The 14,183-nt window shown below is 38.5% G+C and overlaps 1 protein-coding gene across 1 annotated transcript in view; it reads left to right on the forward strand.

Moving 5' to 3' along the window:
• The window catches only part of DOT1L (DOT1 like histone lysine methyltransferase), an 86,713-nt gene that overhangs the window by 17,354 nt on the left and 55,176 nt on the right, over positions 1-14,183 (forward strand). The window contains 4 exon segments of the mRNA XM_067557769.1: positions 3,411-3,454; positions 6,959-7,033; positions 9,606-9,669; positions 12,114-12,342. Of these exon segments, the coding sequence (XP_067413870.1) occupies positions 3,411-3,454; positions 6,959-7,033; positions 9,606-9,669; positions 12,114-12,342 (412 nt within the window).

Genomic DNA, 14,183 nt, shown 5'->3' on the forward strand with positions numbered 1-14,183 from the left:
TTAAATCCAAGTGACAAACGAAGCTGAAACAAGGCCCTCTTATGCTTGAATAAGAGGATGCATGCAGGAGTTAAACTGGTGGAGTTATATTGGTATTAATTCACACCTTAAGTCAGTGGTTTCCAGACTACTGTACCCCTGCTTTCCAGACTGCTGTATCCCATTTAGGAGTCTGAAGCCCAAGCCCCGCTGCTAGGGGCTGAAGCATGTAACTTAGCTTCACAGCACTCCCTGTGGTGTGGGGCCCCAGACAGTTGCTCTAAGCCTGTCCTGCAACACTTCCCCCACTGTGGTTTGCAACCCCCAGGTTGAGAAACGTTACTCTAGAGGAGTGGACATACCCCCTGGAAGACCTCTGCATACCTCCAGGGGTACATGTATCCCTGGTTGAGAACCAGTGCCATAAGTTGTTCCAGTATAACTTTCCTATGTAGAAAAAGCTTTGTGTTGTGTGATTTGTGTGTTATGAGATTTCTAATCTTTAACCTGAAGGGACAGGGGAATTGACTTTATTAACAGATTTTCTAACTTTTTAATAGGGCATTTATTTGAGTTATAGATGATAACACAAATGCCCTACAGTCCTGGTCTACTTGCAATTTTTGTACCAGTAAAACTGTGAATCAGGGGTGTGGATTTTTTTTTTACCAATAAAGTACAACCCAAGCATGGACCCAGTTATACTGATATAAATGTGCTTCTATTGGTATAGGTTATTCTTCCCATATGGGAATATGCTCTACTGGTAGATGTAAATTTATACTGGTGTAACTAGGTTCACACTAGATGTGTGGTTTTCTTGTTTTTCTTTTTAATGATTGAATTATACTGGTATGGTTAAAAAGGTATGACTATTGTGTGACAACCTCATAAACACTTACAAGAAAAAAATCTACAAGGAAGACTAGATTTGACAGACGTGGTAATTCTAAGGCTATGTCTACGCTACAGACTTCTGCGGCACAGCTATGCCCATCAGGGCTGTGAAGAGGAGATGTGGTTCCCTAACTGACAGAGCTGCTGTTGGGCAGACGCCCCGAGCGTTGACACAGTTATACTAGCAAAACTACATTTTAACCAAAATTATATTTTTTGTTTAGAGGTTGCAGAATAAGCTATACCAGTTAGAAGCACAGCTTGACTAGTATCAACTGTGTCCACACGATGAGTGCTTTGCTGGTATAGTTTATTGGTGTAGTTGTACTTATATAAGTAAAGAACTCCTAATATAGGCACGGCCTGAGCTGAAAAGTTAAGGGAAATGTGTGTGGGGGAATGAGATTCTCATTCCTTTTTTGTACCTTACAAAGAAACAAAAAAAAGTGCAAAACCAACTTTTGTTCATTTTCAAATTGCTCTGACGTAACCGAGGGCAGAGGTCTTTATATGCCCTCTTCAAATCTGGACTAAATTTTAAGGATTATCTCTGACCCAGGAAATGGGGAGGATGGTTGACAAAGATGACACATCTTTAGTCCTAATGCAGCTAGACAATTCTGCTATAATTTGACCTTTATTAAATTCCTGAGTTTACATTTTCTTTAAATGTGGTTCCAGGTAATTTAGTTTCTTCGGTAGATTGGCTTACCTTTGTGTGAGAATGTTTTATTTATTTATTTATTTATTTATTTTTTTAAAAAGAGTAGCAGCTTTTTAAACACTTCTAACATGGCTTGACTATCCATGCTGGTTGGTCATACCAAATAGATTTAGCAGGAACTGAATGAAACCACTTCTTAATCTGAGCTGCATTTAAACTAGAGAATTGGGTTGTTGGTAATTGAACCAACAGGATAGCACCAGCTAAGTACTAATGGTGCAGCATGTCCCCCTTACTCAACCTGTTTTGGTCACTTATCTTACGTTAAGTGTACCATGTTGCAGTAGTGCTTTCTTGGGACTTAAAATGCAGTTTGCAGCATAGCTTTCTGGTGCAGTGGCTTGTGGGAGATCTTGGAAGTCTTTTGGGAGTCCTGGAGGACTGTGTGAAAAGAATAAATTCTCAGAGTGGTTGCTGTGCTCCGGTCAGGGCACCCTGCCGCTGGGCCCACATTGTCTGGCTCCTTAATTTTTGGGCTGTCTCCTAGTTTCAAAGAAAATTTGTCGAGCCCTGTAGTAGGAAACCTATATATCCCCAAATTTGACTCTGAGAAATAGATTTAGATTTTGTAAAACCTCTATACCACTGTGAGAGAATTCAGAAGTCAGTAAAAGTCTATGAGCCTATAGGGGGTGTGTGTGAGCGTGCGAGCGTGCAGACAGGCTACACATGGGACTAAATAAAACACACACATGCACACTTTCTATATGTATATGTGATCACTATGTCATAAATACATTGTCATGCATCTTTGATCATTTTGCCTGAAGTCTGTGCTTGGACATTTTAAAATTTCAAACATCCCCCCATTTATCTTTTAAATCATCTGCATTCAAATGTTTCCTCTTTTCCTAAAATGTGAAATTTCCCACCCACAAGGCCTTCAAAAATTACCCTGCATGAGGCCCAGGATGGGAAATTCAATTCGGAGGCTTAGCACTTGCTTCTTGCCTTGGAAAGTCCTTTTTTAAATTAAAAGTCACGACACTTTAGGTTAATTTTAGAGATTTCTATGTCTCCTTCTGAGCTCTTTACAGTTGGACTCTTGGTAGCCATGGCTTCTGGCTTTGCAGGACGGATACAATAAAATATTTAGAAGCCCCCATAATTTTCCTAAAACAGACTTTTCTGTAACATGTGGTACATGCAGAAGGGTTTTATTGACATTCATTTGGGATGAAACCTGCAGAACTCACTTGCCAGTAGAACCTCTGTGCTACAGGATCCTGTGTGAGTATATGTAATGTAATAGACAATTTCAGTGGCTTTAGAATTGGAAGAAAGACCTTCGTGTAGCTGGTGTTTGGTGTTGCCAGTTTTTATCACTAATATTCATTCCTATTGTTTAATTGATAGTTTATTTTAAAAAGCCATTTGCTGATCTAGAATCCTATTCCACATATTGAGATGTGAGCATGTGCCGGATGCTCAGTAGATTAAATCAACTGTTATGTAATTTGCATTCAAACATCCACCTCACTTCAATAATCCCTGAGAATATAGGCTACAAAATTTCTTATTTCAAGAAATGAAGGTGACTAATTGGAAGGGCAGTTTTTTTAGAACCTTGTACTGATTTGTGGAAACTTAAGGAAACACTAAGCATAAGAAGCTTTGTTTTCTCACAAGAAATGCTTATTTTGAATATATTAACTGGGTTGGGTGGCAATTAAGGACTCCTGCCTCTGTGTATTTCTTCTAATCTACTTTACAGGATTCAACCTTTTAATCTTTGGGGATTGACATGAATGATGTTCTCCAGATGTCTGTTTGAAACCGCTTCTCTTCTTTTTCTTCCCATTAATTTCAGGACAAACACCATGATGCTGCTCATGAAATCATTGAGACAATTCGGTAAGTGTTCAATGCAGAACTGTACAGAATATTTTCTTTCATGTTGGTGTCATGTCTCAAATTAGACAGTGGGCAAGGAGGGAAGGAATCAAAATACAAAGGAAGACAGCAATCTAATTATAATGTAGCAGCACTAAACCTGCACACTAGATAGAATTGCATTACAGCTCTAAATTCATTTTCTATAAAAATGTTTTTAGGTGCATTTAGGGCACAGGTGATGCAGTAACTTCTCCTCCCCATGCCCCCAACTTAATCTTAGTCTGCAACAAACTGCTCCAGTCCTGGAGGTTGTTCTAACTGAAATTGTACAAGAGGATCAAATTGTATGGTGTTTTTTACCATGAAGATTTTTAAATTCAGTCTGTGGAAGCATAAGGCTAGGAACTTAACAAACAAACAAACAAAAACCCTACCTCACCATCAACTGTCTCCTGTTAGGTTCTGGCCTGAATTAAACTTAGATTGTTTACTTTTTTCTTAAAATATCCTACTGTTGGTACATCTGTGCAGCGCCACTGGCACTCAGAATGGTTGGGAGCATTCCTGCTGCTGGTGGAGCTGCAGCAGAGGGAGGATGTGGCTGAAATACTACTGTAAAGAAGGCTGATTGTAAGAGGTTTGAGCGCTTTCAGGCACCATTACAGCCATGCGTAGTTGTGACACAACAATAATTCATACTCACTGTGGTTTTGGCAGCATTGGGAAAAACTTGGTGGGCAGAAACAGTCCCTAATACAACTGGTTTTTTGTTTGTCCACAATAGCTAGAGCCATATTTAAAATTGTTTTCAAACAGACTTGTCACAGAACTGTACTTAATGGCTATTTTAGTGCCCCACTACACTGGCCATATGGGTTTGCTTTAAGTCCGATGTTGCTCAACTGGGTTCTTACACTGTTTGGGTAGAGTCAAATTGTGTCAGTATGCTGTTCACGCCACTCCTCCCCCAGGCTAGAATGTTGAGTGTGAATACAATTTGACTGCCCATGTGGACCTAGCAAACAGTATTGCACCTGGGTTACCCATAAGGAGAGTTCAGCAGCTGAAGGGGTTAGCATGGGGATTAGGTTTTACAACAACATTTAAAGGCTGTAGAACCTTTCTGCTCCACAGAGCACTTTAAAACACAGCTGTGAAACATAGTTTCTTGTGTTTGTGGATAGAAAATACTATGTTATCCATACTAAGGGACCTCTTTTTTTTAATCCACAAAGGCCCTGTCTAAAAGCTTTCAACCATTGCTAATAGCAGTTCAGCTGTAGTGGCATTAGCAAGGCTGGGAGCCCGAGCTCTCTGGCTCTGACATCAGTTTTCAGTAGCACATCAGATAGTTAAACCTGCTCAGAGCAAGTCTGATACGCTGCTGAAAGTGGCTGCTGGTGTTGGAGAATCATCTGCACTAAGACTTCCTGTGTTCACACCAGCCAATGACCAGAAGAGACAACGCTAGAACACAGTTGGGCCACAAGCATGTTTCACAGCTTCGTTAAAACATAGGTATTTTTGTAGGGCATACAGGGCCCTAAAATACTTTTGCAACTACCGGTCTTACCCATATACCAAATTAACCACAGTGCATACGTATTGCTTATGCTAGTAAGCTGTCCTGTGGAGGTGTGAGGTGAGAGGATATAGAGCTGACCACTGGCTTGAAAAGTTGTGATATGAACAGTTGTTTGCTGTACACTGGCCTAGTTTTGGAAAAAAGAATGTAGAAATAAAAAAAAGAGCCTTAAGGGGAGGGGGTGAGTCTTCATTAGAAGAATGAAAAGAAATCTAGTTCACAAATACTTAACATTATGCCTTTTTGTAAGGTGCTGAATGTCTAAAGAGCAAAGAGAAGAGGAATATTAGTGACTTAATATTTTTCTCATTTGGATACTAAATGCCCCTCTCACCTTTGCTGTTTTTGGGACATTTTGTACATCTTTAGCCTATTCTAAATAAAACCAGATCACTTTTCAGCATAGTAAAGTCAGAAAAGTGATTTTTACAGAAATGGCTGCTGATTTTATTGACTTAAAATGTGGTCCTTTTTTGTTTTCTTGGGTATTTTTGCTACTATTAATTCCATTGCAAAGCCAACACAGAGATGCGGGAGAGAGCCTGGCATCTTTATCAATAAATCTAACTAAGTTTCAGTTGCTTAATCTTTTAGGCAAGGTGATCCACAGGCCAGAAAGAGCTCAGCTTGACTCTCAGATCCCTGATTGTCAGGGTGGCAGTTTCTAAAATGTTCTTTCTAGTAAACTGAGCAAATCTGATACAAAAACAGAGATGATAAACCTGGAACCCCACAAAACCATTATTAGAGTCCTTTATTATACATCCACAAAGCATAAATAGAGGTGTAATCTTTTAATTGTTCTTTTTAAAAAAAACAAAACAAGTGCTATATAGTATTTGAGTAATCAATCCGTCCATAATATCAAGACCTAAGGGAAAGAAAATGTGATTTCTAATGGCATTCTATAGAGCATTTTGTATTTTGGGGGATATTTTGGATCCCTGTTTCTCAATTAGATGATTAGAAGGGGAAAGGGTGTGAAACCCCTTTCTCAAATGTGGCTTCCACAGCCCCTTATAAAGACTTGGTTGCTCCAGTGACTTGCCATTCAGACTAGGGGCCCTTATTGTTAACTTCTAAGTTGTCTTTAAAAACAGTTAACTTTTTCACATTTGAAATGAAAGGCAGAACTCTATTTCCTTTGCCAGATTTAGCTTGTCAGATATATTGGCAGTGGCTGTCAGCTTTGGATTCCTAATAGGAGCAGAATATTGGGATTTATTAATACATTCTGAAAAAGACACCTCCCTTTAAAACAAACACAACATCAAAACCATTATCAAGTCTATTTCAAGATGGGTCACTTAAGTGGAAGCACAATACACTGCACTGATAGAGGGAGAAAGTGCCATCTCACACCACATCTTTGGAGGTGTTCATTTGTGTGCTGAGGACATCTTTCCATTTTCATAAATCAGGTTGCAGGAGATGACTTGTATCTATGTGTGGCAAAAGATACAAGTAGCTTTGTCAAAGGAAGTGGTCGTTCATAACAACTTATTTAAAAAAAAAAAAAAAAAAAACGTATTTCAGAATGATCGTTACTGTGCTTCACATTTCCCATTAGATTAGCACTAGCTGTGGCTTTTGTTTTTACATCAACTGAGTATATTTGTCACTTCATTGTGAAGTCAAAATTGAGTTCATTCCTCTTCAAGAGCTTTATAGTACTGCTAGTGGTAATGGTACTTTACTTCATATTCACTCTTGAATAAGAACTCCTCTAGCTTCATAATTAGCATTTTGTGATGTCTCCGTCACTTCTCACAATATTACAATCTTTTATGCTTTCTATAGCACTGTCTTTAATTTTTAGGAATGTCAGCCTAGAATCCAGGTGGACTGCTGCTTCGGTGAAAATAAAATCTGCCTTGTTAAACACTAATGTAAGAGATTTGGGCGTTTATTGTATTCTGATTCTTGTCTCATTTCAGGTGGGTCTGTGAAGAAATCCCAGATCTCAAGCTTGCTATGGAAAATTATGTTTTAATTGACTATGATACGAAAAGGTGAGAAGAACCGCCTCCCCCCAGTGTTCCTAGGAGGGTAGGCCTAAAAGGCTTGTAGTGAATTGGTCTGTAATTAGTTATTCTTAGACACTGCAAACTGAACTGAAGTTTTCTTTTAGAACTGGCTTCATGCTCTACAAAGTTATTTTGGTAGGAAATGTGTAACAGGAGTATTGGCAACGGCTGTTGGATTAAGGACATAACTGGAAACTTCACATAGCAGAAAGCTGAGCTGGTGTACGTTGGAATGACTCACTTTGAAACAATGATCTGTATCTGCTGTTGGGCTAGAGCCAGGATTAGGAATCTGAATGGCATTGAAGTTTCTGTTTTTGTAGTAACTAAGAATTCTTGTTGGAAAACAGTATGCCAGAGCTGAGTATGGCACCATGGATTTTTCTCTCCAAGTTTGTGAAATGTGAACTTTCCTCACTCCTCTCCTATTCAGAAACAAATACAAGTGACAACACTATATAAAAATGAGAGTCCTGTAGCACCTTAAAAACTAACAAATTTCTGCGGGCATAAGCTTTTGTGGGCTGCAACCCACTTCGTCAGATGTTTGTTATTCTTTAAGGTGCTACAGAACTCTCATTGTTTTTGCTGTATGCAGACTAACATGACTACCCCTCTGGAACTACATACAAAGTTTCTCAACTCATACTGTTCCTATAGCTTTGTCGCTGGATTCACAAAGCTTTGTGAAAACACCTACTACATGGACTGGCTTGAAATGGATGTATTGCAGTCCACTTTGTGGGTAGAGATTTGGAAGGACAGAATCTGACCCAATGGAATTCTTTTGTTTGTAATAAATTTGTTTGGAGACAGTTGAGAGATTCTGTATTTTTGGCTCAGTTTGACTGCACTAACTGAGACTGGAAGTAGAGACGATGCTTGCCTGCAGCCAAGTTGTGGTTTTGAAAACCCATGGTATTTCTTTTATGGAAAAGATCTATGTTCACCTGTATCCATAAAGTGATTGTCTCCTGAGTGGGATTGAGTTTAATCAGTTTTAGCATTAACCGTTTGAGCACCTGGATGGTTTTGCAATGGAAAAGCCTCTTTGGTGCTATTTTATTCCATTTATTTTATATGGTCTGAACATACTACCCGCTCCAACCTCCCAGGGAATTCAATAGGAGTAGTGAGTGCTCAGTACCTCTTAGCATATAAACCATAGACATGATGTTGATATTGTAATACAATAATTTTGTAGTACTGGTGTCTTAGTGGGGTATGTGTAACTGTGCAGCATCACTTTTTGTCATCGATGATAAATAAGAGAAGAAACCATCTGTCCTCAACCACACCTCATATCTCTCTGAAGCTGTTCAAAGAAGCCATAACCCTGTTTTTCTGGTAATGGTTTAATCAGTTTATTTTCCTTAGGGGGAAAAAAAAGAATTATTTGAAAAATTAATCCTAGCAGATTGGCTGCAGTGCTGGCAAATGCTGAGAATAGGAATGAAAACCAGAGTATTATGGAAATGCACATATACATGTATAAAATCCCTTTAAGTCTTGCCTGTTTTTATTAACTTAGAATTAAAAACGATCAATTGGTAGCCCAAAGTGAGTACAAATCAATAGTGTTTCCAAATAAGGAGTCTTAGCAAGTTGTGGGTAGTGAAGTCAAGCTCATGAGAGGTTAAAGATCTACTCTCCCCCCCTTTCCTCCACCTCCCTATGTTTTTCCTCCTCCTGCCTGTCTTGGGGTAGCTACCACTACAGTATGTTACTCCAGTTACTCTGTGGATGGCCTTTCTGCTACTGCTTTCTGGAATCTAGTTATGTAATGAGGGTGGGACTGACAGCTATCTTTCCCTCCTTGGCCTGGAATGATTCTGTAATCTTCTCAGCCTCTGCAATTAAGATGCCTGGCTAAACTGTGACCCCAGCTAACTCGTATAACAAGCAGTATGCTTCTCTGATAAAGCAGGTCTCTGGCTGATGAAGTTTGTAGTTTGAAGAGGCTGCATTATATGGCACACTGCATGTTAGAACAGACTAGAACTCAGCTCTGGTTAAGTGTCTGCTGATCTTCATAGCTGGATATGGTGGAAACAGGAAGGAACAAAGCAGAACAAATTACAAGTGTTTTAAACTTTTTTTTATGTGGGGAAGTGGGACGAAGCTAAGAGGGCCCATGGGAATTTCCAGCTTGAAAGTAAAAACATAAGATAGCATCAAAGTATCTCCATAACTTATTTTTCCCCATTTATTACAATAAGCCTTTGGAAGTTGAACTCCGAAATCAGTTTCCTTAAAAGAATTCTTCTTCCGTTACATGGATACCATGTGTAGAATTTGTCGTGAATCTTTGGGCTGCTAACGTCTCTTATTTAAGGAAACTTTTTAAAATGTAAAATTACCTAAAGAATGATATGGTCTCAACAACAACAACAACAACAAAATAAAAATTACAACTACAATATGTACACTTTAAAAAATGTAGGTCAAATGCTGTGCCTATCAACCTTGGCAGTATTGCTTTAATGTGCAGAGCTGAGCATTTCAAGACCCTCTTTAGACTGACTTGCAAACTTTGCTTTTTTTTTCCCTTTCCCAGCTTTGAAAGCATGCAGAGGCTTTGTGACAAATACAACCGAGCCATTGATAGCATTCATCAGTTGGTATGTATTTACCTTTGTTATACTGTGATGCCTACCTAGTTGGCTTTATTCAGGCTAGGGGTTTCAAATTCATGTACCGAACATGACATCCAAAGAAGAGCTGACTTTCTTAGTGCTCAGTTGTGTGTTTGCTTACAGCGGCACTACCATTACAGCATTTCCATTCATTCGGGAGTTAATAAATCATCTATTAAACCTTGCTTTCTGGGCCAGACTTGGCACTTGAGGATTTAGCCTTGGAGTGAATTTATATAGTTATATAAGAATGGCTTAATTTTTCTAAAATGCAGCTTTGCAGACTCTTAGTCCTTAATGTGCACTTGGCACTCATGCTTTGACATTTGAAATAACTGAGTTACCTTTGAAAAAGGGCTCTCTTGCATGCATCATATCTAGTTTTTTCGTCAGAAATGTCACAAGGATTTAATGTATACATGTTTACTCATGCGTGTGGGGATCAAGACTTAAAGGCTCCTTAAATGCTCCATATGAACCCTCTTGTGTATCATGGCGATGATCCATAGATTAAGAATTCCCTTACTGTTCAGTAAAGCTATATTTTAGAGTTGTTTTGTTCCAAAGGATCACTATGAAGGAAGAAATGGAATGAAATCTAATTTAATATGTTTTTAATGATAACTTTTCTTACCTTCAACCTAGCTTTTAACTTGGGGGTAATGAAACTTAGATTAATATACTTACTAATATTAAGAATTTTACTTAATCTCTGGAATTTAGATGCTAGTTCTTTCAGTAGTATCTGTCACTGCACTTAAAACACTCATCCAATTTAATACTACATCTTCAACAAAAAACACTGTTATGAGGCTTTATGAAGTACTTTGACCTATCAAACACACGCTCGGGCTGTAATTGACATAATAGCAAGTGAATGCATATTTTATGGGAACGTTCAAAGCAAGATGGATTGATTTTAAATCATGATTTAAATCACCAAGAGAAAATCATTGATTTAAATTGTTTTCCACTGATATTTCACATATTTCTTAAATAATGGTGCAAATCTGATCACTAAAACATGTTAATTTACAACTCAATACAGCATTTTACAACATCTAGGAGGGTATATCCAGCCTGTGTCTTTCTTTGCACATGTGACTTTAGTCTGCTGAGAAACAGAAACTGAAAGCCAAGAACTTTCAAGAAGCAAGAGCTGGTAGTTAGGCTGGGCAGACTAGAGCCATTAATTCATTTTTATGAGACTATAAGTGTAGGTTTAACATGTTTGTGATGGGATTTAATTGTAACTGTTATTTTTTAAACGAGAGAGAAATGTAGTATTTTATTGATATAAAAAAAATCCAATTTTAAATAAAAATCTGATTTAAATAAAAAATTTTTTTTATCCACCCTAATTCAAAGTAAACCTCAGAAAGATATGGCCAGCAGGTTAGAACTTCTCCCAGACTTTGCACCACTTTGGAATCTACAAATCTATGTATTATTTGCCTGACTCATAGATGCTCGCCACACTAATCTTGTTTTTAATAGCTTAAAAGTTGGAGTTCTTCAGCATTTACAATCGCTGACTGAAGTGAGAATCTAGTCAGTTTCACTCTGTCCTGCCAGTGTCCGCTGAATGCCAGTGTCCGCAGAGCCCAGGCTATATGAGTGCTGGTACTAGAGGTGCGGGGATGCTGCTGCATCCTGGTTTGATGTGGTTTCCGTTATATACAAGGTTTGTAATTTGGTTAAATGGCTCGCAGCATCCCACTATAAAAATCGTTCCAGCACCCCTGCCAGGCTAGCTGACTTAAGGAGCAGAAATGGTGATTGGCTTCTACCGTAGCTACACTGAGTCCTTAAACAGAGGATCAAATAGGAGGGATCCTGGAGTTACCTCCTTTCTCTGAAAGGAAGATGTGACTATCAGGAAGAAGAGATGGAAAAGATGCCCAGAAACAAAGTTTACAGACGTATAAAATCCAAAGGAGAAGACGAGAGTTCAGAAACATCAATAGCTTCTATTTAGGAGTGAGATTTTTAGTCAAAAGTAGTTTAGATTTTTCTTTTCCACTCCCTCTTTGAGTATGATTCCTCGCATGCTACACTTCATGGCAAGAAAACAAACCCCCCTCTTTATGTTGATGGCGCAATCAAATACAGTAGTTACCTCAAGTGCGCAGGCAGACCTCAGATGCTTTTTTGCTAGTGTATCTGGTATGGAGTCTTTGAAAATACCTATTAGATGAGGTGATGCAGACAGTAACGGAAATCAGTCTTCCCAAGACTCATTGCTGCAAAAGTTCTTTAGCATGTCTTGCTGCTGCTTATAGAAGGATTGTAGATCAATTTTACTCATGCAAGAGAAGCGGTGGAGGAAAGATGTTTGTCTTTGTGTCAGTCACCTTTCTTCCCACAAGTGCAACTACCTCTTGATATATTTTTCTTGTTTACATTCTCTTCCTTCTTCCCACCCTTAGTGGAAAGGAACCACCCAGCCCATGAAACTGAACACTCGTCCCTCCAATGGGCTCCTCCGTCATATCCTGCAGCAAGTATACAACCACTCGGTGACTGACCCAGAGAAACTCAACAACTATGAGCCCTTTTCCCCAGAGGTGTATGGAGAGACTTCCTTTGATTTAGTGGCCCAAATGATTGATGAGATTAAAATGACTGAGGATGACTTGTTTGTTGACTTGGGCAGTGGTAAGTGACAAACTGCTTTGTTTTTCCTTTTCTTTTTCTGCCCAGGCTTTTTCCTCTTTTGAATAAAAAGTTTCAATAACTTTATACTTGGAAAGTAATTCATCCCCACAAACTCTGTGTCTGGCTGTGCACTCCTGACATATCAATGCTTTCCTTCCTGTATTACTAGTGGGATGTGGCACCAAGCATGTCACTGACCCATAAAGTTGTGAAGAAAGGATTGATTCTTCAGGAAACTTGAACTTTCTAAGAATACCCCATTTTTGCCACCATAGGTAAATGTACTAATTTTAAAGTGTGGCTGGCATCAGAAATGATTGTGTAAAAGTGCCATTAACAGAGTTCATATTTTATGCTTTCTGGCTTTTAGGTCCAAGTTGTTCGGTTCATGCATCAGACTTTTTTCCTTGAGTGTCAAAACTGCAAACTCCCCCTGTTACCTGAAAATCAAGTGGGTTCTTTCTCCATCTGACACAATCACCAACAATAAAGATTTTATATTTATTGTGAGGCCATATAGAGTCTAGCTCACTCTTCCCCATAGCTGCATCTGTGCTACAGTTTGCAGTTTTAACAGAAGTAAAAACCTTTTTGTCAGTTAAGTAACCAGATGTGACTTATCTGCTCCACATGTGTGTTTATGTTGAGTAAGAAGATGTTCTTGTTTTAGTTGCTAACATCTGATTCTCAGCAGGAAAGGAGTAATAAGAATTTCCCCTTTTAATTGTCTGAGGTTGAAGTGTGTCCCCTTGCTTTCTCAACAGCCATCCTCTATCCTACCAAAGGAAAGGGGAACCTGCCTACTGAAAATACAGCAGAATTACTAACATTACTTCAATTTTTATATTTGCTAAATGAAATTCTAAGTCAAGGATGTTAAAGCAGGCCACTCACAGGGGACAAAATTAATTTAAACCTACCTTCCCCTACGCTGGTAACTATATTTTATATGTCCAGTTAAGTACAATATGAGACACTTCTAAAATGCTGTTTGAGCAGGCACGGTGCTTTACTGTACTGAAATAACTGCTTCAATTGTGTTGTTGTGTGCAATTGTTTGTTCACTAAGGTCATAAGAGATCATATCTGAAAGTCTCACAATCCTATTGTTTGCCTAACAAGATGGAGAGGTGTATGATCTGAGTAAAATGTTTAGTTTTCCTTGGTGTTGAAAACCACCAAAACCAAATATTAATCACCAAAGAACCCCAAATCTTATTATTGGACTAAAACCAAGCATATGAAAAATATGAAGTTTTACTAGCATCTGAAAATAATGGTTTAGCATGCAATAGTCTCAACCTCAATGCTGGGATCATTTTTATATGCACTGGTTTTTAGCTGATGTACACACTGAAATAGAGTTCTGATTTCTCCTCCCAACATAACTCTTAACACCAATAAAAGTTTGCACATCTATGTCAGAGTAGAGATTGAATTTCCATAGTATTCTAGTCAATGCAGTATGGTGTACAACGTAAACTAGAATACCATTCTAGCAATAGCATAACATCCAACAACTTTAGTGCCTTTCCTATATCTCTACGTATAGGAATCATTCATCTGCCACGAAATGTAACAACCTCTGGTGCAGCATTTTTTAAGGCTAGAAGCCTATAATATTATATCCAGTTGGCATTGCAAATGGAATTTTAGGGAGGCAGAACAGAGTTATGCAAATCGGAATTAGGACAATGGAGTTAACTGCTATTGCAAAGAAGTGATATCCCTTTAACGACGAGTGGTCAGTGAAGAGAGAAGGCCAGTAATCACTCCTTATATTGTATTTATTTAGCCCATGTAAACGCATATAGTTTTTACTACTTCCCTCATCCTTCCTC

Source organism: Emydura macquarii, unplaced genomic scaffold, assembly GCF_026122565.2.
Source record: "Emydura macquarii macquarii isolate MOO-44397 ecotype Brisbane River unplaced genomic scaffold, CSIRO-AGI_Emac_v2 contig_306, whole genome shotgun sequence".
Taxonomy (NCBI): Eukaryota; Metazoa; Chordata; order Testudines; family Chelidae; genus Emydura; species Emydura macquarii.